The sequence below is a fragment of the Osmerus mordax genome, chromosome 9, assembly GCF_038355195.1.
Source record: "Osmerus mordax isolate fOsmMor3 chromosome 9, fOsmMor3.pri, whole genome shotgun sequence".
Classification (NCBI taxonomy): Eukaryota; Metazoa; Chordata; class Actinopteri; order Osmeriformes; family Osmeridae; genus Osmerus; species Osmerus mordax.
The window spans coordinates 15,468,373-15,494,365 of record NC_090058.1 but is presented as its reverse complement, the minus strand read 5'-3'; the positions used below and the strand labels follow the sequence as shown (position 1 = coordinate 15,494,365).

Genomic DNA, 25,993 nt, shown 5'->3' with positions numbered 1-25,993 from the left:
GTCTGAACCATGTGGCCTACCTTCTGACCCCATGCTGGGCTAGAAGCTTCTCCTGAAGATAAGGAAAGGGGGAAAACCCTTTTCTTTTTTTCACTTAAAAGTGACCCCATGCTGGCTATTGATTTTGTTCTTTACGTAGCTAGTAGCCTACATTGTTATATGTAGTAGCCTACATTGTTATATGTAGTCCCATTTATAACACTGGGAATCCGAATTTAGTAAGATTGAAAAGTTTGTATCTGGATCAGGGTGATCCAATCCAATGTTGCTTTGGAAAAACCAGCACAAAAGTAAGATTGATTACTTGATCCTGGATAGCAAAATATGGGATTTCAATATCCAGATAATTCTGATCCAGATTGAACTTTTTGAACAACTGGGCCCAGGTTCCAAATGAGACCATTCTATATTTTGGTTGAAGATATTTAAATAATATGTTAATTCATTGTGTGGGTGTGTGATCTCAGTTATAGTGGCATGTAAACCTTTCTTTCAGATCTGACCTAATCGCTACTGTTACACACCGTGGATGTGCACTCCGAACCGTCCAAATGCTTTTTGACACTGAAATAAAGACAAATCATTGAAATTTAATTTGGCCTTCTTCATTGCCTACAAATCCAAATCCAACAATGAGTATTTTTATTGCCTACCGTATTTTACGGAAAATAATCCACGGCTTGTATTTGAACTATATTCTACAGTTTTCTTGTGCGGCTTATATTTCAAAGCGGCTTATAGTCCGGGTTTAGAACAAAAAAGTGGCTTTGTCTCAAGATCTCTACAGACCGTGCAACTAATTTAATTCTCAACACTTGAACGGGGGCTTATTACTTGAAAGGAATGATTCGTAATGAAAGTGCAGCTTATATTCCAGTTCGGCTTGTACTCAAACTCAAAGTCCTCATTCTGGGGGGGTGCGGCTTATACACGATGCGGCTTATTTTCCATAAAATACGGTATTGTTCCTACAATTAACATCACCTGTGACCATGCACCCTCCTGTAACGTGTTCCAGCAAATCTTTTTCAAGATTAGCCTTTATTCTTCTACCCTAAGTAGGCCTACACCATCTCTTGGTCAGTTTTTGGCACTTTCTTCATGAGATGCAGTTTGTACAACTCATTGACTTGTAACTGGGAATACGTGAGATTACATTTAAAAAGTTCCACCTGCATAATGCACCTGCCATTAAATGAGTATCTCACTGTATACAGCATCCATGCTCTGTTCAACAGGATCAGAATGCGCAAATCGTTTTTCTATTCATTATTCTCATAATGTCAGTGTATAACTGACAATTCCACATAAGCCTGTAAGCAAGTACTTGGGCAGAGAACTACCAGTAGCTACCATACATGTACCATACATCTCTGCATCCCTTTCTGCGGCAGCAAACGTCTCTTCGTCATATTAATCATCATCATCATCATGCTGTGATGAAAAGCATTCTGTTGGGGCTAACTGCTACTACAAGTTGAAATAGTTACCAACTGATATTTACTTTGTATCATGTCGAATATGATTAAAACCAAGGTGGTGTAAAGGCTACTATAGGAGCAAAGTCTAAACTTGCCTTCCTTGATCCTATGTATGGTGCAAAAGAAAAGTATTGTACATGGAGAAAACACTAGGCCAGAAGTTCTTAAAAAAAACGTGCAAGTTTAATTGCCCCAAAGACTTGGATGGCGAAAACTTGAGAAAATAGGCTTTGCATTACTGACGTGTAATTTCCTGACTATCTTAATACAACTAACAGCTTCTAAGACCTATAGAATTATACCCTTTATTAGTGATTTCAAACGGTAAAATAACAATTTATTTTCCCATGCTGCTTGCCTCAATTAACTTACCAGCCTCGTGGAACTTTATAGAGCTTTACATCCTGCGGGCGTGGCCAGGCAGAACTGCGCAGGCACACCACATGCATATAAAAACGTCTGACAGGACAAACATAAATTAAATATGTAAAATAATATACACCTTGTATATATCAAAGAAACAAATCCAATTACACGTAAACCTGTAAATGTTAAGAAACAAAATAACAGGCAATTTATCTAATTTCCATAAATGATACAAAACATTGAATTGGCTTTTACAGCTACAATCACGAGTTAATAGGCCCAAGAAAAATATGCCTTACCTGTTCGTAGTATGTTTTTATATTTAATATAACATTGAACATACTATTTTATTAAGTACACCACTTTTTCACCTGTCATATTAACGGACAGTGGGTTTAAATGTTCAATATGGACTGGCTACTGCATTGAAATGTATGCATTGACTCGGCCAGCAATTGTCTCCAACGCCAATTGTCTCCTACGCTGCTACAGCCGTGTTGCTTTTTTCCGGAATATGTGCTCAGATTGACCATGAACACGTAATAAAACTTATATCTGAAGTGTGGTGAAAAAGGACAACGATTTTTGGCGCCGGGTGCCATGGTGGATCTATCGGTGCTCCATTGATGTTGGCTTTTATTAGTTCTCATGGCCGCACTTAACACCGAGTGATTTAACCAATTCAAATCAGCTTTTCTGGAACCGAAAAGTTTCCCATTTTAGTTTGTTAAACCCGCTACCTGGAATACTCCCAGCCGATTTGGAATGGGTTCGTAGCTTTTTAGTATCTGTCAGTGTGCAGTAGTGTGTTAAGACAATCAGCGACCCCAACATTTCCGGGCGTTGAAGGGGCCAAGCCAGGACGCAGCAGGGTCGCTGCTGTGTGTCGCCTACTCTGCCGCTCACCTAGCGTAAGGAAAAGGTTGCACAGGTAAAGGAGTGGAGCCGGAAGAACGAGCAAATCGGGTTGCTCAGTTTTGCATTCTTTTTTACAACTGAACTTTATCATTTTATACTAGTTCTGATATTCTGAAGGTAGACCAGTGAAGACGAATCATGATGGACCAGGGAAAGAAGATCATGTTGATTGTAGTGGATGTTCTTTGTGTGTTTACTGGTAAGTGATCCCTTTTCACAACAACATGGCTGAAATATTATTTGTATTACATCACAATAACACAGGCAGACTCAAGCAGAGTGTTTAGCCTACACGCGTGTCATCATTCTATACAAATACGTCTAGATAGTTTTTTCTTTAAAAAAGGTTAACTATGATACACATTTTTGTAAACAAGTCGGATTATAGGACGCTGCAGTACACACCCTCGCGCGGGCGCACACAGGTTCTTTTTTGAAGAATCTGGATGCATGTTGCGTCAATTTTGGTACTGAAATGTAACTGCAACCTAATGTAGCCTTCTGTAGGTAAAAAGTTCAGTAAAGCCAGGCTCATTCGGACCTGCCTTGCTACGGGTGTATAAATTTTAATTTTTTCACAATTATGGATATGTATTCAAATGCAATTCCTTAAGCATCCCTCATGTATCTTTGGGTTATGTGTTTCTGACTACAATGTTGACTGGGCCTACCTGTTTTGACTTGTAGTGTTATAGTTTAGAAAAAGTCTATCCTCTTACTGTACAGTCTCATGTCTCATTTTCATTATCTCTTAAGAAACTTCAATGACACTACTGGGTCTTTGTGTTAGGGGGGTTATTATCTGTGTGTATTGTGTTTTTTATAATGAGAATGTGTTCATGTGAGTATGGGTGAGAGGTTATCAGAGTGTGTCCATGCATTGAAAAAGCAGCGAGTGATATGGAGGAAGGAAATTACCAGTCTTTCCTTAACCCCCTCTGATCTGGACCTTTGTACAGTACTTGTTGGCTAGGCTGCGTTTGTTTTGGTCCGACGTGTACACACACTCCTGCTATATCTTAATCTATAGATTAAGTAGTTATGTTCTATTACAAACATCTTAACTGTGATCGGTCTTCTTTACTCCCTTTTATTCTCGAGTTTTCTTGTCTTATTCATCTTTGTGTTCCTCTCTTGTGAGGAGCAGTCAGCTGTACAACAGTCATTTCAAATGTCCAACACAGATGAGATACTTTCCTTTATTTGTGTGTGTGTCTGTGTATGTATGAACTGTATGTGTATGTATTGCAAAATATTGATGTAGAAGGTGTTGAGAAAATGTGCTGAGAAGCCAATTTGTAACTAATCACCGGACTCACTCTCTTTCTTTCCCATAATTTTTCCCTGTAATCCTCTCTGGTGATTATTCCTCTATCTCACCCCTACTCCCTTCCTGTTATCACAGCCTCAAAACACACACACACACACCACTGCACATACAGTTCTCTCTTGGACACACAATGCCACCAAAGGACACCAATACCAGGAGATAAACTTGTTTACACTTTCTGCACTCATCTCTCTCTCTCTACCTCCCAAATATGTCAACTACAGCATGCCATAGGTCGCCCCTTAATGTCTTCACTGAGCAGCACTCAACAAATTATTTGAATGCCTTCCGCCTTGTTGACCATCATTAGTTGGGACAGATTGATACAATGTGTTAAAGCCATCTGCAGCCCTTTCTAGGGCAAGGACATTTAAAACAGAGGACAGCTGTTGCTGCTGGTCTTCAAGTCAATGTCATCATGCAGGCAATGACAGGATAAGTTATTGCATCAGTTGTCCTCTGTTGTGGTTTTGGATGAAAATGAAGTTGGGCCCTTTTCACAAAACATCTTAAGTCTCAAAGAAGCTTCCAACTTGTTCCTAAGTCACTAAGACAAAATCACAAACCTAAATGGCTGCATGTACAATTTTTAAAAACATTTAATGTTTCTAAAAAGGCTTTTCAAAGGTATTGGGCTTAATCACGTTTATGACCATAGTAAAGCTACTCAGGGATGCAGTCACTTCACCAACAAGCAACCCAATAACACCGGAGATCAAAGTTGTGACAACTCTGTTACTTGGCCACAGGGAAAATGTGCTCTCCAAACTCCACATCATCCGACAATTCAAAAGTTTTTTGCTTTATGTTTGCCAACTACAAAGTGAGGAAGACAACCTCATGGCAATAACTGGACAACTCAGTGTAGCTGGTGCTATAAATTGGACAAATCCAAATTATTGCGCCATTACAATATGAAAATGCATTTGCGAACATCATTTTGTTATAGCATCAACACACCAGTAGCCCAGCCACGGGGGGATCTTGGGGGGCCTAAGCTCCCTCATTTGAATTTATTGAAATTAACGGATAGGATGACTTTATAGTGCAAAATAGAGAATCCCTAATCAGATTGTCCTAGCATTCAAAAATAGATGGGATGATTTGACAATACAAAACACAAGTTAATTTGCATATCGCTTTTGTAACGCCAATATGGCCAGGTTAGCAGTGCTAACTGCTGGCATAACATTGAATCAACTTCTTTCAAAGGATTTTCTTTACTGTCTTGCTAACAAAAATACAATATAAAGTGGACACTTATTTCAGTATAGATCAGTAAATGTTGTGACATTAATTAACACTAATGCGAGAATAAATTGTATCTTTGCACTAGATCATATTACAGGACTCCAGGACTTACTTTTCCTTGATATGCTATATCATGTTTTGGTTTAATTGCAAATTCTGCCATTTCCCCCCTGCCTTTCAAGGCTGCAATTTGCTTTTCTATCAGCACATGTCGCAAGGGTTTCCTTGCACAAGTCTGTCATTCAGACAAAGGTTATTCAGCCTAAGAAATGTTTTGTAAAGCATATAAACTAATAAATACATTTAGCATATTCACACATGAGCGAAAACAAATCATATTATGACTTTGATAGTTTTCAACTATTTTGCAAATGGTAGGCTAAATCATTTATGAGTATAAGGTAGGCCTAATAAAAGGAAATGATGGCATGGGGGGGGGGCTGTTATGATCATTTTACATAACAGCTCATGTGCATTTGCACCCCCTACTGTTGGGATGAAAACTTTACTTTTTGAAATTAATGTAAAAAAAAAACGATTAAATGTTTTTAGAACATTTTTAAGTGATGTCAGAGTTGTATGTTCTATCATGGTTTGTTGTACTTTAATGATTAATTTAAAATGTTAAGATCTAGTATTAATTTTGAGCATGTTTTTGTCAGCAAAAAAAACAAAACACTACCCTTTGCACACCCATTTTTAAAACCTAGAATCGTCTATGGTCTCCACTCTCTTTCCAACGACTTCTTCATTCACAATCAAAGTCCCCCTTTTCTAATACTACCTGCATAACATTATAGCATAACAGCCCACTCAATAAAATTGCTTACATAAGCATTTCTGAAAAATCGAGAGGTATAAATTAGTAAATGATGCATTTACTAATGCATCATTTACTTTTGACACCTACGTTGTCTATGTAGGCCAAATATTGACTGAGTTTTAGGGGGGCAAAAATAAATAAATAATAATAATATATATGTGAGAGAACAAAGGTTGTTCCCTTGCCGAAGGCAAAGCACACCCAATTATGTTTAGGGCACCAACATGGCTAGCAGCGGCACTGAATGCCTGTATTGTCATTCCGAAAGTTGTTAAATTGAATAGGCTAAGTATGTAACATCAAGTAAGCCTATATTTCCTAACTAATACAAATACTTGGCTCTCATTTTTGCAATAGCAATCTTGTACCGTGTCCTGACAATAAATGAAGAAGATTAGCCTACATATTTGCCAGTATAACTGGATCTAATTAGAACATTGAAGTTTATGATGCCCTGTGTGTTTATACTTTTGACTGGGGACAACAACGCAATCGGTCAGCCGACTATAACATTTTGATAATTTCGTGCTTCTAGACCAACTGCAGTCTAACCTGAAACATGTGTGACATCCTTTTGCCAATAAATTACAATTTGCTGAATGATTGAAGAAATAGACAACAAACGTAATGAAATAATCGACAAACAGAACGGAAATTAATGACAGATTGATGAAGGCAAGGTCATTTTCCAACCTTGCCTCTAGCTCCGTGCATTCATTGTGTCAGTAACAACGTCCCTTTCTGAAGACTCAGGCGTAACGGCGTAAGTAGGGAAAAACGGCTCGCCGCTTATAGTTTTAATGTCTTGACTGATGCAAAAACATGCCTGCACTTTGCCAATTTTCACGAACTCTAATTAAACTAACACTAAATAAACTAACAGACATTATAATCAAATCATAATTCCAGGAATCTCTGTGTGGCTGTATGCCACTGAATCAACTAAGCATCATCATAAGCATTAGCAATTTATTTTAAAGAAGGAGAAATTGCTTTTATGATGTGCATAAGTGACTCAATGATGTGGAGGTTAAACAAGAACTATTTCTAAATGAGAAATTTAGGTACCAAAACCACTGAGAAGAACTGTCACCACCAGCTGCATCATGGGCACTGTATATGCACTGCAAAGTAGATTGTATGTTTACCATGATAATTTCACCAATGAATAGTTGACTTGTAATCTAATGTCATAATAAATCCTAAAATTAAAACATTTATTTGTGAGGCATGTTTATTATTTTAATGATTGAAAACAAACTGCATGTGTTGTTCAACAGAGGCTAATGTCATGATGTTAACAACTCAGTGAATCTACTATTTCCTAAAATAGATGTACTAATGATATCAGAATATCGTATTGTACATTACATTTCACACTTGTGTTTTTTATCACAATGTTAAATGAGCAAATAGTTATCACCCTGGCCTTTGCCACTGGCATTTCTGCAGCTGTTTTGCCGTTTTGTAGTTAGCTATCTCACAGAAGTTAATAACCTGCTAAACTAATGTTCTACTTTAGGTAATCACGGGTGTGTTTGTGACGTTGTGACATTTGTGATTGTGGCTAGCTAATTAGCCACCATTAGCTTCACTTTTCGCCACAAAAAATAAAATAAAAATCCAATACGAGCAACACAATCGTGACCATGTAGGTAAGAGGATCGTAAGGCCAGAGACGCTTTGTGTTTGTCCCCGGCTTGGGAAACACAATTCAATTCTGGTTAACTAGATGTTCAGGGAGATAATTGACTCGTTAATATCTGACTGAAATTTTAGAAATGTGCACAAGTGCATTACCTGTAATCTTGAGCGCTAAACAGTTAATGACATGAAACTGGCGTAGGTAAAAATTGTCTGCTTGATCAGAGCATCGACCTTAAAGTATGCGTGTTCACTAATCAGTTGATTATCTCTACTATAATATGGATTTAACCACCGACCTAGTACATTACATTTACATTTAGTCATTTAGCAGACGCTCTTATCCAGAGCGACTTACAGTAAGTACAGGGACATTCCCCCGAGGCAAGTAGGGTGAAGTGCCTTGCCCAAGGACACAACATGACCGGGAATCGAACTGGCAACCTTCGGATTACTAGTCCGATTCCCTCACCGCTCAGCCACCTGACTCCATGTAAACCTATCACTCAGAGGCTCCGGTAAATTCTTTCGGAGCGTGGAGATCCACTGTAAATGATTCAGAGGCCTTAGGTTAAAACCTACTTCAAAAGTCTATGTTTATAATCATTATAAGCCGCATCAACCAGACTAGATCAAAGTTTTCACCGCTGTAGCGTGATAGATACGTTTCAAGGACAACAAGTAACTTAAAATGCACAATAATAGTTTATTATCTAAATAGTAAGATAATCAATACAATAATTAAATATCATCAAATACAAAACATACCTTCAGAGCATGGGTTAACAAAGGTATTCACAATGAAGACTACCCTTACAAAAAAGAAGTATATTAAAGTATACTATAAGTATACTAAAATATGGATAGTACACTTTTAGTTCACTTTTTATATACTTATGTATGTTATATATATAAGTATGCTTTGAAAATAGTTCACTTTTGTAAGAAGTATACTTAGAAAATAGTTCACTTTTGATATACCTTTAAGTATGCTTTGAAAATAGTTCACTTTTGTAAGAAGTATACTTAGAAAATAGTTCACTTTTGATGTACTTTTAAGAAGTATGCTTAGAAACAGAAAATGGTATACATTTCTTCTGGAGTAGGATGTACGTTTTCTATTATTATACAGCAAAAAAAGTCTAAATAATTTAAAGTACATTACAGGTTACATTTTTTAGATCCATCTCATTCTAATTATTCATGTTTATGAAAATCTATTATGCATTGCACATTGAATCTTTTTTGGTACTGAAGCTGTAACCGTAATTACTGCCAAAACATTCGGAAGCCCTATAATCTTATACTAATAATTATCAATTGGAGTATTAATGGAAAAAAAAGCTACTTGAGAAAGAAGCAGACAGAAGGGTTGCATTATGCATTTGAAGGTTATACTGTCAAACTGACTGAAGAACAAAATAACAACGTGAAAAAATGAAAATAGCGTGGCTCATTGGCTGGTCAATTCCCATGCAAGGCGGTAAATAGTGTTAAAATTTGCTGATAAGTTTGCCGTTTGTTCGAAATTCAAATGTAACTTCATGAATTTCGGTTTTTAAATGTGTCTGCTTAGAATGTAGTGTTTTGTTGCGTGGTCATTGTTGTGGTGGTTTACCATTGTAACCAATAGTTAAATTATGGTTACGTTTCATAAGAAGAGCTGGATTCTTAAAAAGTCAACGCTTGCGCAGTGAATAGCTTCATTCAGCTAAAAAACTGCAGTGTAACTTTGCAAGGGCCCCTGTTCTCGCTAAGTGATTTATAATCTGAGGCGTTTGAGGGGCTCCTAAACATATTAGTAAGTAATAGTAAAATTTAATTTATTAAGTTTACTTCTTGAAGCACTTACATTAATTGAAAGTGCACTTAAAAGTATTGCAAAGTATACTTTGAGGCTCTTTAAGAAGTATACTTGATGAACTGAAAGTGCACTACACCTGCTACTTTAGAGTATTCCAAAGTATACTTTGAGGTACTTTAGGAAGTATACTTGAGGAACTGAAAGTGCACTACACAGGCTACTTTACAGTATTCAAAAGTAAACCTTGAAATACACTATAAGTGTACTTTAAAGTGTACTTGGTGACCTAAAAAGTGGGCCAATTCAGTTTACTTAATATACAAATATTATATAAATAAGTACAAAAATAGTATATAAATAAGTACAAAAACTATACTTTAAGTAACATGATAATAGTATACTTTTTATACTAAGTATACTTACAAAATAAACTTGAAGTATACTTATTTTTTGTAAGGGTAGGCAACTAACGCACCGGAGCTGTATCGTAAACAGAACTCAAAGTGATTGGTAAAAACTTCTTCCCATATACACCCAAACCTGACTAAAATGGGACATATGACTGAAAAGTTGTCTAACGCATACAAATTCAAATTGGATCATTAATCAAGGCTTCAGTAGACCAAGTGGTGCCCTTGCAAGACAAGGGAACATGTTAAACACATGTTGGTCTGCTGCAAGCACAAACTCTGTAAACCCTGTACATGTACATGTTACAGCATTCAAATTATTACTAGAATGTAATACATAAAATAAGAAACAAAATGATATCAAACATGACATTAAAAGCTGTTTAGAACTATATTTACAAGAACACAACTTTTAATGATAATTTCAGAGTCTTCCTCGGTCCACCTTCCTTTTCAACTTTTGAGAGTGAGACCACCTTTCCAGAGGTGTGTCATTAAGGTGTGATTGTCATTTTAGCATTCATGCAAATCAACGACTGTCCCAGACGAGTGTCTGGGTGACCAGTGACAAAGGGACTGCCAAAACAGCCCTTACAACCAAGACTAACATTTTGACACCAACATTGTCTATGTAGTGCAAAAATTGAGGGACGAGTTAGGGTGGGAATATAAATAATAATACATTTTTAATATATATGAGAGAATATAGGTTGTGCCTTGCCAGACTTCGCTGCTTGGCCACCAATTAAGGTATTCTGGAAATGATTTAGTATAATTACATAGAATAATTTAAGTGATATATGTACACACTTACCAATATAGGTAAAAACATTGCTAAATTCTGCTTAATTATAAAAGCCAAAGAGGTACTAGATTAAGACCCGCAGGAGCTGTCTCTTATTGCTGAACTGAGCCAAATGGTGTGGCTCAGTAAAAATAACCGGTGTCCTGACATTTCATCCTACCCGTCAAATTGTCCTACCAGGGCTTACTGCCATGGAGGACCAAACCTCCCATGTAAAAAAATGTCCACATCCATGAGTTTAAACAAAAATAAATCAGAATCAGAATTCGGTTTATTCGCCATGTATGTTATACAAACACGGAATTTACTGTGGCAGGGAGGTGCAAACACTAAACATATACAAATCTTAAATTAAGTAAAGGTAAAGGTACTATTCCTAAGAACTAAACGTATTAATTTAAAATTATTAATTTATGCACAATTGTCAATTAATAGCTGACTTATTGTATTTCTGTATTTATATAATTATTCATGTATTCATTTATTTATTTTCTGTTTTATTCTTCCCAATGTGATAATGAGAGGAGGCCAGTAGGGGTGGAAACTGACATTCAGACATTGCAATAAATCTGAGAAGGGTCCAACTGCAGACCTCTCTCCTCAGGCCCCTGGCTATGGACCAATATATTACCAATATATTATTGGTCCACAGGTATATTTACACTACAAAGACAATGTCGGTGTCCAAATGTTAATCTTGGTCACGATTGTGTTGCTTGTATTTTACGTTACGTTGCACGGTTTAGGCGTAATTTTAGTTTTTGTGGTGAAAAGTGAAGCTAACAGTGGCTAACTAGCTAGCCACAGTCACTAACGTCACAAACACACCCGTGATTACCTGAAGTAGAACATTCGTTTAGCATAAATAAATAAATGAATATAGAAATATTAGTTGTTGTGAACTACTTATCTATTAAATAGTAAATATTTCTTCAATATAAATCAGACTACTACATGAATTGAGTTGAAGTGACTCTTTGCTTTCTGTTTGGAACAATATAGCAACAGACAACACTCCATACCTCCTGCATGGGACATCTTCAACTAACTTTTCAGGATAGAACACAACACTTGGGATACCCAAAAACAACACCTAGTGGTTACTCCAGGTTACTACACCTAATTAAGCGCCTTCAAATCTTCAGCTATTAAAACCGTTCAGCTATCCAAAAATTCAGCAGTTTCAGGCTATGACTGCTACATCTTTTCAGCTTTGTACCTCTTATGCTTGAATTAATATAAATCAATATTCATAATATTTTTAACATGGTTTTCCAATGGAGTTTTTTTTTCAAATCCACTCAATCCTATTAAACGTCTTCAACTTTCAAATCCTTCTTCTTCCTCAATCCTTCAGCTACAGCTACCCTTTTAAACTTTAAAATGTTGCCAAAACCCTAAACTATTTTATTTTTAATCAGCTTTTTGATATCTATGTAACTTTTTTTTATATCACTGATTATGTTTCATGAGTTTTTCAAACCGTTTCTGAGATTTACATGGGTGTGTATGTGAGAGCCTAGAGTGCTGACTGAAACGCTTAGAGTGGAGGGGAGCTTCAAAATCACTCTTTATGCTTCATTTTTGGATCAATAGATAGCTAATTTTGTGCTGGTCGTAGACAGTTGTCTGTGGAATCCAACAGACGTACACATGTGTTCAGAGCCCCACGAAAGCGAGACAAAGTCCAACTCTCGCCCCATAGAGACCAATGCAAATCTGGTGACACATTTCTCAGAGAAAGCAGAAGTTAGACGTTTTTGAAACTGCCGGTAGAGTCGTATTTCTGACCGCACAGGCATATTTACATTTACATTTACATTTAGTCATTTAGCAGACGCTCTTATCCAGAGCGACTTACAGTAAGTACAGGGACATTCCCCCGAGGCAAGTAGGGTGAAGTGCCTTGCCCAAGGACACAACGTCAGTTGGCATGACAGGGAATCGAACTGCAACCTTCGGATTACTAGCCCGACTCCCTAACCGCTCAGCCACCTGACTCTCTCGCATATAAAGGATATCTCTGGTTTCGGCAAAGTCTTGGGTCTCGGAAAATATCCTTATTTTTTGGATTGGACGTATAGTTTTGCGTCTAGGTTAACTTGTTTGAGGTGTGGATTCTAGCTACATTTCTGTTATTCGCTCTACCCTCAGCGCGTTAGCAATCGTAGCTGCACCATCACCGTGGCAACCAAACCAAGCCCTCGCCCCTCGGCTTGAAGCAACGGCCCCGGTGGATGTAGGTGGTATTGCATTTCTTGTTAGACTTCTGACTCTTCCGGTCGTTTTTATTCTATTAACTCCAGTCAACATTTACAAAACTATCTCCCCCAATAATTTTTGTTCGATTCTCGAACCTGGCTCATACTACTAGCTTTTTCATAGAATAATTTTTCCTGATTTTTGCTAAGTTTAAAACCAATCCGAAATGGGTAAACTAGCACCCCATATATTTTCTTATGTCAATAAAAGTTGCCTGCAAATGTGCTCGCGGATACTAACAGGGCACGAGCACAAAATTTCACATTGGCCGATAGCCGATTTACCTGGAGCTGAAAGAAATGGCTTGAGTTGCCTGCCCTGTTGTAGCAAGTTTAGCAAATGGTTGTTACACATACATGAAATGTTTGTTAATATAGTTTATTCCCGTTATTTTAAAACAGATTTGATTTTTCGTAAAAACTTTCATGACATGATGGCAAATATTATATTATATCAAGCGTGAGCATAGATTGTTGACATGTCTATCTGGAGCAAAGAAGAAGATTAATAATTTAACTGATAACCACAATAAGAAATGATATATATTTTAATAATATTAGTCAGAAGATTTTGTTAAACACACTCATTATTCTTTTTTTGATCGTGTCATCAAGCCAGACTGCTTTTGTGGGACAATGAAGGTCCTCAGTGACTCTGTTTCACCCCCACTTATATCTGATGGAAACGTCTTGTATATAGTTCTGTTAATATGCCACTTTCAAAGGCACATGTTCAATAAAGTAGACTATATTTTAGACACACTTCTCAATTTATTACATTATTACCAAGTCTTGTTAGATCACGTTATATCCATTCATAGGCGTTTGGTTTTGTAGGTTGAACATATAAAACTCAGGCCACATTTCTACACTCATGTTAAATTGAAGGCAGTGTGAATTTCGTGGCATTTTGTTTGAATATAAAGTTGACAGTAAGCTATGGTAAGTTTGCATTATGGAAGATTTCTGTTACAAAAATAACTATTAAGCTTTCTTTGCCTGGTGAGAACAACGACGGAGCTAAGTGTTCATGTTAACAGTTTATTTAATCCGATACAATGCGTTGGAAATCATACTCATATATCACAAAGAAAAAAAGCAACATGTGATGAGTTCCATCTAGAATAGCTCTATAGCCTATTTAGCCCTATAGCTTATTTCTAAAAACCAAGTGAAAGGAATACTATACAGTGACAGCATACATTTCCGTAAAGTTTGCATCATGTCTCTGATTCTTATCGGACCCCATTCTGACACTGCAATGCCTTAGCTCACACGCTCGCAACCATATAAATCTATGCTCGCGACTGGTTGTCGCAAAGTATGACGTGTACAGCTAGTTGCAAGCGTGCATGAGGTCTCGGGAAAAAAGAGCCACTGTTTAAAGCTAGATTGGAAGAGTCGGAAATGGAAAGATGGCGCGGTCCAGTTTCGTGCTCTCGCTTGCCTCACTGCGCCACTGAGCACTTTTCATAGAAATGAATGGGGACGCCATCTTGGAAGACAAAAGTTGCTCCCTCTAGTAATATTAACTCTATGCTCGCGACTGGTTGTCGCAAAGTATGACGTGTACAGCTAGTTGCAAGCGTACACGAGGTCTCGGAGCTAGGGAAAAAAAGAGCCACTGTTTAAAGCTAGACCGGAAGAGTCGGAAGTGGAAAGATGGCGCGGTCCAGTTTCGTGCTCTCGCTTGCCTCACTGCGCCACTGAGCACTTTTCATAGAAATGAATGGGGACGCCATCTTGGCGAATGAACCAAACAGACTGCACCCCGACGGCCGCGTGGTGGCGCCACGTGCATTGTTCCCTTGGTTAGCTCGCATGGCGCACGGCTGTGCCCATACGAGCAAGGGGGGTATGGTCTCAATAGTAAATACTGATTGGTTTGCACCTGGTTTTTCCACAAAGGCTGAGCAACATTGTGCTCAGTGTCATACCTGCCAGCAGCATAATCCCGGAAAGGGACCAAAGAGAAGAGACACAGCCCACCCGCCACCAAGTGGTCCTTTTATTCATTTACAAATTGATTTTATGCAGATGAACAAGTGTTGTAATTTTGAATATGTACTTGTAATTGTTGACATGTTCTCGAAATGGGTAGAAGCCTACTCATGTCGGAAAGTTGATGCTACCACGATAGCCAATATTCTCATTAGAGATGTGACCTCTAGATATGGGACCCCCTCAAGACTGTCCAGTGATAGAGGTTCACATTTCACAGATCAAATTGTTCAGGAACTTTGTAAAGTGCTCCAGATCAATCAGCATTTCCACTGTCCCTACCACCCACAGTCTGCAGGGGCAGTGGAGAGGCAAAATGGAACTTTGAAAAACAAACTAGCCAAGATATGTGAAGAGACTGTCCTAAAATGGCCTGATGCACTCCCACTAGCTCTTATGGCCATGAGGTCCACTCCCCAGAGGAGGAATGGACTTTCCCCACATTAGATCGTTTTAGGGAGACCAATGAGATTGCCTGTCTCTCCCCCACTATCATTGAAACAGATGGATATCCACCAGATGGATGATACAATGTTAAACTTTTGTTTTGCCCTAACTAGTTTATAGGGCACAAGAATGTAAACATAGATTGTGACAGTCAGGCAGGAATGACGTTACAACAGTCTCAGAGAAAAAGATTCACTGCTCCCAACACATGACAACTCTCACACTAGAGAGTTCATAGTTGGAGCTCTCCTTGTAGTCATGACAAGGACCGTTTAGCCAGTACTTTCTCCTGACTCCGAACATCTATTAACCTGACACATAGACACAATATACTGTTATTAATAGCAAGCTTACATGATAAACGTACTAACTAGTATCCAATGACTAGTTCTATTGATTAGTGATTAATGTAAGCACACAGGAAATCCCAATTTCTTCCACACTGTTGAGTCATTTACAAATAATGATAAAGATGGATACAGGAAACAAGATAGACCCTCTGCTTTAGAGAGGAGAACTCAGACAAATAGACAAATCCCTCTGAAGCCAGATGCTAAAAATAGTTTTTGTCTTCTTTAGTCTACTTGAAAAATGTAGATGTTGTCTAGCAATAAGATTTTTAGTTATAAATATACCCAGATATTTGACGGAATCCTTAACTGGGATATTTCTAATTACAGTATCATCACAACCATGCAGAGATAAGATTTCACATTTGGTCATATTCAATTTTAAACCTGAAGCCTTGGAAAATTGGTCTATCAAGTCAATAGAGTTACATAACTGTTTCTTGTCCTTTAAAAAAATGGTAGTGTCATAAGCCAATTGGGATATTATTAACTCCTTACCAAATATTGAGATTCCTTCAAAAATGTTGTCAGATATAATTCTAAGCAATAATAATTTGGTGAATAAATAAGAAGGGGGAGATAGGGCACCCCTGCCCTGACCCCTCTATTAATTTGAAATATTTGAGAGGTATTGAGATTAATTATAACTAAGCTATTAATATCTTTATAGAACATACTGACAATGGCTGTGTTTCCCAGATTCGTTAAGAGCTTCTTAGCGCTAAGAGCTTCTTAACAAATCTGGGAAACGCGGCCAATGTCTACAAAGCTATTACCAAAGCCAAACACTTTAAGGGACTGGAAAAGAAAGTTGTGCTCAATTGTGTCAAAGGCCTTGTAAACGCCTAGAAACAAAATAAGTGCCTCAGACTTAACTGCATCTGCATTATCCAACAAATCTAAGATGAGTCTAATATTACAGCTAATATGTCGATTTTTTATAAATCCTGTTTGAGTAGATAGTTATAGATAATAGAGTCAAGCCCTTTCTTAAGTCTGTTTGAGTAAACTAAAGCCAACATCTTATAATCTATTGTTAAGAGAGTGATAGGACGCCAATTATCAATTAATAGAGTGTCTTTGTCAGGTTTGGGGATAAGAGAAATAATGCCTTGCTTCATTGTAGCTGTCATCTCCTTGTGATTGATGCATTCTTTGTATACACATAATAAAGAGTTATGAAGAAGTTCCCAAAAATGTATATAAAATTCAACAGATAGGCCGTCAATTCCTGGAGATTTGCCCGTCTTCATTGAAAAAAGTGCATCTTTAATTTCATTAACTGACAGGTCAGATTCACACAATGATTTAAAGTCCTCATCAATTGAAAGAATGGTAGCTTGAACATTATCCATGAATTTTGCACAATCAGTTGCATTAAATTGTGATTCATATAAATTCCTATAAAATTTGGGGACAAAATTTGAAATTAACTTTGGATCTTTAGATGGAACTCCGTCAATATTGAGGGCAGATGAAGATTTTCAACAAAAATATATTTTCTCAAGAGAAAAAAAGTAACTTGTGTTCTTTTCCCCTTCTTCCAGCCATTTGGCTCTTGACCTAATGAACGCTCCTTTTGCCAAGTCTAAATACATTTGGTCCAGCTATAGCTGGATTCTCCTTATTTCGAGTTCTTCTTCCAAATTAATGTTTACCTTTGTCAGTAAAAGGTCAAGTTTGTGCATCAATTCAGCTTCTACCCTACTTTTTGCATTTTTTATTTGCTTACTCCTTTTAATAGCAACATATCTGACTTTGTATGTAAATAATTCCCATTTTGTCCTGTAGTGTCGTCGTTCAGAAAGAAAAAAGGATTACCTGTAAAGCACTTGAACACCAAAAAACCTTGAAAAGTGCTAAGAAAATCCACCAAAAAGGAGGTGGAGATTAACAACCATTCAAAATGGCAGAACAGATAGTGACCGAGAAGGCGATCTTATCTCAATGTATTTACATAATAATAAGTATTATTATAGCCAGAGGACCATGAGGTTTATAGCAAAATATGCTAACAGAGAATTAGTAAATTCTGAACTTTCTTAAACAGCATATTTACAATGAAATAATATAACTTTAGTAAGTATCAAAGAGCTTGAGTGACCATTCAAAGTATAAGCTGACACTTACAACTGTCTATGATACCTGTGAACAGTCAATCTTTTTTCCGTTTATGAAGACAAAAGGGCCGCGAAACGATGTCTTCTTCCCTTTTTCTCTTGCTTTCTTCACTAAGGGCCACAGCTTCTCTCTGGCTGCTTTCTCTTCAGGGGACAGTGCTTCTGTGAGCCTTAGTTTGTTTTCTAGAAGAAACTTTGAGCCTTTCGCAGCCTTCCAGACAGCATCATGAAAGTGTCGCATTGCAAAAAGGATGATGGTTGATCTACTTGAGCCGTCTTGTCGTCGATGCCCAATGTGATGGACGATGTCGATCCCCTCCTTCAGGTCGTCACAAATATTAGGAGCCACTTTACCCAGGATCTCGATGATTCTACTCCTGATATTTTCTCCATCTTCCTCCCTCACTCTGTGAACCTTCAGGGACCACCTTCGGATATAACTCTGACAGTCAGCGATGTTTGCCTTCAGAGTATTATTTTCTGCTTTTAATATATTTATCTCTTTTTTCATGCCTTCTAGTGTTTGTTTCTGTTGTTTAACATCCAGAGTGAGCTGCTGAACGGTCGAGGTTAGCTTTTCCATCTGTTTCGAAGTTGACTCTGTCGTTTTTTGTATAGCAGAGATTTTCCGAAAAGTCTCATCATGTTTCTCAGATAACACAAGGACGGCTTCTAGAATACCAGCAGTCTCTCCGTTGTCGCATTTTGACTTTTTATGTTGGAGGTTTTAATGGAGTATCTGGAAGTGGAGTCACAAGGGACTCAGAATCAAATTGTGCGTCTGGACTTGCCTCATACCAATCACCATCTTTTTCTTGTCCGCTTTCATCCAAATCAAGCATGGCAAAAGGGTTGTTGCTAGCTTCATCCATGTGTAGCAAGTTTGGAGTAACGTAAGCGACGACAGTTTTTTCCAGTCTCAAAGTCTTTTTGCCTTTCCTTTTGGCCATTTGGGTCCATTTTATGTTGTCACAACGCCCACCTATATCGCCGCCATCTTGAGAACGATGATGTTGCTGTCGTGCGCTAGTTTGAGTTGTAGTTCAGTAATGGCGGCGGAGAAAGATGCAAGCGAAGCCATTCAGTCCGTTGTGGCAATGCTGCCAAATATCCAAAAGTTATAGCCGGAGCAAGAACAATCTTTTCCGAGTTTTGTTGGTGGCCATGATGTTGAAGCCCTCCTCCCCATGGGGTTCGGGAAAAGTTTGATTTTCCAGATTGCTCCGTTAGTGGTGAAGGAGTTGGCTAAGGAGAACACTAGCAATTGGTTATGGGCAGATCCAGAGTGGCTCTGGGCAGATCCAGAGTGGCTCTGGGCAGATCCAGAGTGGCTCTGGGCAGATCCAATAGTTTTAAACTTCAACAGAGTACCCGCCTTCAGGGACGTTAACGCTTGTCAATAGAGCGATCCCAGACCCTCCGTACAAATGAAATGTATGAGGGTCTGGTTAGGTAGGGTGACCAGATTTGAGTTTCTGAAAAAGAGGACACTTCAACACGACGGGGGTGTGTGTCTGGTGTGTGTGTGTGTGTGTGTGTGTGTGTGGGGGGGGGGGGGGGGGTAGTGTATTGCATGCCGCACCATGACCATGTGAATGTATACAAATGTCACAAATGAAATGACAAAAATTACACAAAAGACATAGGCTATATGATCATTTATTTATTGAACCTTAACAAAATTGCAAAGTGCAAATGTAAAACAAATCTGTTTTGTGGCATTTAGTCCAGTGCTTCTGTGGCTATCAGTGGTTGTTTAATGTCGTTAATGTGTCTTGTCCATATATTAAAGCAATAATGATAACACATAAAAAAATCTAAATAATAAATAATACATTCTTTATATGGACACATATTAAAATAAGAAAATTACACTGACACTTTTCAGTCCACCTCATATATTATAGCAGTGTTGCCAGATGTGACGAAGTATGGTACCAAAAACTCAAAATGATTGTATTTGGAGGATAATTATCGTGCATCTGGCAACACTGAGAAGGCGGTCGACCAATGGCAGTTATGTCTACAGTCAGAGCTTGCGCAAGAAGGTGGAATGTATGGGAGATACCCTTTCCAAGGGCGTAATAACTAGTTTGTGAAAGACCCAGAGAAACACAAATATCTGATGAGGAAAAATCCTGGATGATTTTGGAATCCCTGCCGGACGCATTTTTTAGGTCTCGAAAAGAGGACATGTCCCGGTAAAAGAGGACGTCTGGTAACCCTAGGTTAGGACCAGGCTAAGCTTCCCTTGCAGTCTTAAAGAAATCTCCACTGGTAGAGAATAGTGTGTACTGTTTTGTAAAAAGTTTGAAATAGAATTGGAAAAAGTTTTAAGTAGGAAATATTCTTGGAATTTTGCTGACTCGGTTTAGGGATTTGGTACATTTTAGTACCACATTAGGTCTCTGTGATTGCGTTTCAATTTTTGTGTGTAAGCAATTGGGAAAAAACTGTAATCTATGTCTGGGCAACTGAGAGTTTGGAAATTTGGGGTTTGGAGGTTTAGAAGATTGGAGTTGGGGTTTAGGAGTCAAAAGCAAAGAGACGTATTGTCATGTGCACAGTACAGGTTTATTATAGACAATTAAATTATTGTGACATGGCAGCTATGTATAGTGGCATAAAAGAAAAATTATATGAAATACAAAACACAATCAAAGGAAAGCACGCACGCAAAAGAAGAATATTGCAAAAATAAATTAATAACAAAAAGTATAAGAAATTGCCATACCAAAAGACAAGAATGGCAACAGTATTATTGATATAAAGTGAAGATTGCCAATCAGTATGAGTTAGGGTTTAGGAGTTCGGAGTTAGTAGTACGGAGTTAGGGGTTAGGAATTATGGTTTAGGAGTTTGGAGTTAGGGTTTAGGAGTAATAGTTTTTGTCCCAGTTTCCAGACATGGATTAAGCCTAGTCCTAAAGTAAAACAACAATTTAATGAAGATCTCCATTGAAAATGTTTCTAGTCTAGGACTAGGCTTAATCCATGTTTGGGAAACTGGGCCTAGAAGTTTGGAGTTTGGGTTTAGAAGTTAGTAATAAGAGTGTTTATGTAGGGGTTCGGTTCAGGAGTTGGGGTTTAGGGATTAAAAGTTTGGGGTAGGTGTTAGGTTGAGTGTTTATTTAGAGGTTAGGCTTAGAAGTTAAGGTTTCAGAGTGAGTTATGACTTTGGATTTTAGCCTTAGGTATTAGGGTGAGTATAGAGACTAGGTTCAGGAGTTAGGGTTTATGAGTTAAGGGTTAGGAGTAAATTAGGATTTACCAGTTTGGAGTTGGAGTGTTTCAGTGGAGCTCCAACATTTGTCTGACAAAGTAACATAAGTGTTAAGAGATGATCCATCCCACAGTTTTACTGTCTCACAAAACAGACAGCCTCTTGAGTTCCAACTATGTGTCAGTGTCAAGGAGGAGGAGGGGGGGTGTGTGGACTCCTGCTCTCTGACGTTCCTGTGTGAAAATAACCATGATTCTGACAGAGGGAGGGAAAGAGTGTCAAGAAGAGAAGGAGAGACAAAATGGGGAAAAGAGAGGGAGAGCAAAAAAGAGGGAGAGCAAAAGATGAATGCTGATTGTTCAAATCAAAAGTGTGTGTGAGAAAAAGAGCAAGAGCAATACATTTAATCATTGTTTACATTTGGCAGTGCATGTACAATGTTAAATGAAGAGGGCAGTATGTGTCAGGATGTCTGTCGTTGTTGCTTTTGGATGGGACTGTAATGTGAGTGCTGGTGTGTACAGTTTGGCATTCATGTTTCATCTTAAGCAGAATAACAGGAACACTTACACTTCCTGGCAGGTCAGAGGTTAAGAGGAAGTTCTACTTGTGCCCAATTGCACATTTTTCCATGTTTATTTTCTCTGAGTGGAGTCCGGAACTTCTTGCCAGATGAGATTATGAAAGAGTAAAACAATACTTTCCTTTCTTTATCCTTTATCTTACAGTTTCATACATTATGATACTCAGGACAAAGAATACCTTTGCCCAGATCTGTGTGTGTGTGTGTGTGTGTGTGTGTGTGTGCGCTCGTGTGTGTGTAACCCAGACAGTGTAGTGTTTGTGCACAAGATAGCAATATGGATAACTTGTCCCAGAGACTCAAATGTTTCAAAAGTCCTAAAACACAAGCTTACTTGAAGAATAGTGGCCATAACTAGTCAGGTCCAATTTAAAATGACATGAGCTGCTTGAGGAGAGGATAGGAGGGGAGGGGAGGGGAAGAGAGGAAAGGACCGTGATGGGAAGGCCATAATTTCTTTAACATTACATCTGATGAGAAACCAAATTTCCTATAGCTACTGGCAATGTACTCTGCTAACTAAATGATAGATGGTGGACACTTTAAAGTTCCTTTAATTGTATAAGATAACCCTCACATCTCTAACTTTTCAGTGACTGTATTAATAAACTGTGTTACACTCCTCACAAATAAATATATTCATCCCATCTTAAAATATTGACCAGTTAATAAGCATGATGTTGCGGAAAACAGGAAGACTATTTCATGTTTGTAAGGTCCATGACATTAGCCGGTAAGGTTGAGCCATTGTGCCTTGAAGATTTAGGAGACAGCTTTACACACTCTGGTGCCAGTCTGCCATTCAGTCTCTTTGTCTCAGCTCTGAGTCACTCCTCAATTTGTGTGTGTTTATGTTTTAGAGGAAGATAATGTATGTGTGTTGCAGAAGGAGAGAATGTGTGTGTGTGTATGTATGCTTCACAAGGACAGATAATGAGTGTGAGTGCTTTGCAGGGAGGGAATGAATGTGTGTAAGATAGGGAGAGAGAAAGATAAAAAGGTTACTGGAAACCACTTTTTCCATGGACCTTTCCATGAGAGATCAGAATTTCTCATGACAGGAATGTATATAAAGACATTGGTGACCCAGAAGTGTATATGTGAGATTGTGTACTGAAGAAAAAGGATTTCTATATTGTTGACTGTTAGCAAATTAGTGTATGTGTGTCGTAGAAGTAATGTGTGTGTTTGGTTGTATTGTTTGAAAGTGTAATGGGTGTCAGTGTATGTCACGTGTCAGTGGTTGCTTTCCAGGCCCCTGTCTTTGTCAGTAGCCCTCAGGGTCAGACGCTAAAGGCTAGTACACCAAGCCACATATCAATGGTGATAGAAACTTCCTCCACAGGGAAAGAGTGGGAATTTAGCCTATAGAGGTCACAACCCTTCGAACTATATACTTCCTCTTGTACTTCTCTCTGTCTCTCTTTGACTTTCTCTGTCTTTCTGTCCCTCCACCGTCTCTCTTTACTCTCTCCAGTTGCCCTACCCTCTGCCATCCTGACCATAATGTTCCAGCCATACCTGCGAGGCATCGACTGTGAAGACAAGTCCATCAGCTACCCGTTCAGACAGGCCACCATTTCCCATGGCACCATGGCTGCAGTTACCATCTCCTCCTCCCTCATAATAGTAAGTTCAAACCTGCTCTCATCTCTCTGGTCCAGCCTGGCTGCCATGTTTTCTCTATACAGGTATGGGATTTGGGGGATATTAATGGCTGAAAGGAATAGCTCAGTGGTAGAGTATTTTCACTTTCTTTCTCTAAGATCACCATTGGAGAGGCGTACTTGGTCTACTGCAAGCGGCTCCACTCCAACTCCCAGTTCAACCAGTACCTGGCAGCTCTCTACAAGATAGTGGGCACCTTCCTGTTTGGAGCTGGTGTCAGCCAATCACTTACAGACATGGCCAAGTTCACCATAGGTCGGCCTCGACCCAATTTCCTGGCGGTCTGTTCTCCTGTCGTGTGCTCTGGGTTTATGCCTCAGATCAACTGTACCGGCAACCCTCGCAACGTCACAGAATCCAGGTGGGTCTTATGGTACTTGTCTACCTCCTTCTGTCCTACTCCCTCCATCTTAGTGATGTGCTGAAGCGTTGCGTTTGCCGATCGGTTTGTTCCTGTATGTTCCAGGTTATCCTTCTACTCGGGCCACTCCTCTTTCGGGATGTACTGTATGCTGTTTCTAGCAGTGAGTGCTGGACTGTGCATATGGCGCTTTTCCAATGCATGCTATCGACTCAGCTTGACTGGACTCAACTGTATTCGCAAAGTTCATTTTCCACTGCAGATAGTACCCACTCTATGAAGCTGGTCGTCGTATAGCAACGCTGCATGAAACTGTCGTAACATCTTCAACGCAACATACTCCACTCTCGCTGGATCCTTTCATCAGCAACCACAGGAACATCTACACCTCCTCCATTGACAACATTGTTTTACTGGTTGACATTTAATTGAGTAGTCCATGGAATAAAACTGTGACCGCTATTATAGCCAGCAGTTGCTATTATGTGCCTCTATAACAGTAGCACAGCTTTTTTTAAACGGAGGGTTTGTGCTGTGTCTTTATTCTCTCTGACCAGTCAGTAGTCTGTTCTGTTTTCACATCACCTTTTGTTATCACTTTGGCTTGCTTTGAACCTAGACGGAGATGTACGCAATGGAAAACCAAAATAGTCGAGCCAGTACCATGCAATGAAAAAGCACCAATAGTAGTGGATTTAAAATGACCGTAGACGCAATTTTTCTATTAACTGCTTCTTCTGTTTTCTACAGATGACCATGTGTTATGATGATCATGACCTGTGTGTGTGTGTGTGTGTGTCTAGCTGTACGTGCAGGCTCGTATGCAGGGAAAGTGGACCCGCCTTGTTCGACCTACCATTCAGTTCTTCCTGATTGCATTTGCAGTGTACGTGGGGTACACACGCGTGTCGGACTTCAAACACCACTGGAGCGATGTGGTGGTAGGTTTACTACAGGGGGCGCTCATTGCTGTGCTGAACGTAAGTGAGAAAGAAGAGGGTAGGCGTGGCTGTGCATCATGCACTCTATATCTAGTTATCATTGATCTATGATCTAAAAATGTACGCTCCTCTTCTTTCTACTCCTTTCAGGTCCGCTACGTGTCAGACTTTTATAAGTCCCGCCCCTCCCGCTGCCTGCGACCAGCAAACCCCTCTGAGAACGAACATCTGGAACGCAAACCCAGCCTGCAGCCACCTGACAACCAACATAGCAACCACTACAACTGCTCTGCGCCTGTATGAGTACTTGACAACACAGTAACATCTACCACTGCCACCAGACGAGCTGTGTGAAACAACTACACTATAAAAAAAAGTGACGATCCAGGACATGTTCAGACAACTTAATCAGAGTGAAAAACCACTACATCCACTCTGGTGCAAGCTTGTGAGTGCAAAGACAACACATACCACAATTCGCTTTCGCTTCGCTTAAACAAACCAATTTAAGGGATTTATATGATTTAAGCATATATGAGTAAAATGTTTAACCTGCTGGAGAGAAAAGGGGAAATGGATACTAAGAAAGAGGTAGAAACAACCAGACAAAGTGCACATTTTGTTCTCCAACTTTATTCCAACTGAAATCATTATCCAGCTTGTGCCTTTCAAGAGATGTGTATCTTTCTGAAACCAGTGTGCATTGTAGCTATATCGCTTATTTGTCTTCTTCCCTCCCTTGTTACACTATTGTGTCTTTGGACCACGTTTTTGAACTCAATAATACATGTCAGAAATATGTATACTGTGGACTGCATTACATGTACCAAATGTTGTCATGCTGTTATATCTTATTTTTGTTTACAGAATCATTGTCTAAACCAACGTTGTATAAACTGTAAGAAAGTAATTCCAGTTCGTCATTGTTCTTTTCTCAAAGAAATATTTGACTTTTTGTACCCTTTATAACCTTTTATGTACACTATAAATGTTTTATAATGATTATACCAAACTGTAACTATGATTTCCTAATTGTTTGGAGATATCCAATCAGTAAAGAGTAAAGCCATGGATCACACACACAAAAGTATGTTTGTAGGCCTTGCACACTTCTTAAACCTTAAGCCTTACTGTGATGTATCACCAAACTCTAGAAGAGGCCTGGGTGCCTACAGAACCACAGACCAGGGGATGGGGAATTACAAAA

The 25,993-nt window shown here is 38.8% G+C and overlaps 1 protein-coding gene across 2 annotated transcripts; it reads left to right on the top strand.

The window, feature by feature from the left end:
* The first annotated feature begins 2,559 nt into the window (after positions 1-2,559).
* Positions 2,560-25,857, top strand: LOC136949593 (phospholipid phosphatase 2-like). Of its 2 annotated transcripts, none has more exons than XM_067243950.1 (7): positions 2,560-2,778; positions 2,883-2,964; positions 23,294-23,445; positions 23,583-23,845; positions 23,951-24,008; positions 24,649-24,825; positions 24,937-25,857. In XM_067243950.1, the coding sequence occupies exons 2-7, from the start codon at positions 2,904-2,906 to the stop codon at positions 25,087-25,089; spliced, it is 864 nt and encodes a 287-aa protein (XP_067100051.1). In that variant the 5' UTR covers positions 2,560-2,778; positions 2,883-2,903; the 3' UTR covers positions 25,090-25,857. The 2 variants fall into 2 exon arrangements, with proteins under 2 accessions (XP_067100051.1, XP_067100050.1); XM_067243949.1 differs by having other exon boundaries at positions 2,867-2,964.
* Positions 25,858-25,993: the final 136 nt, after the last annotated feature.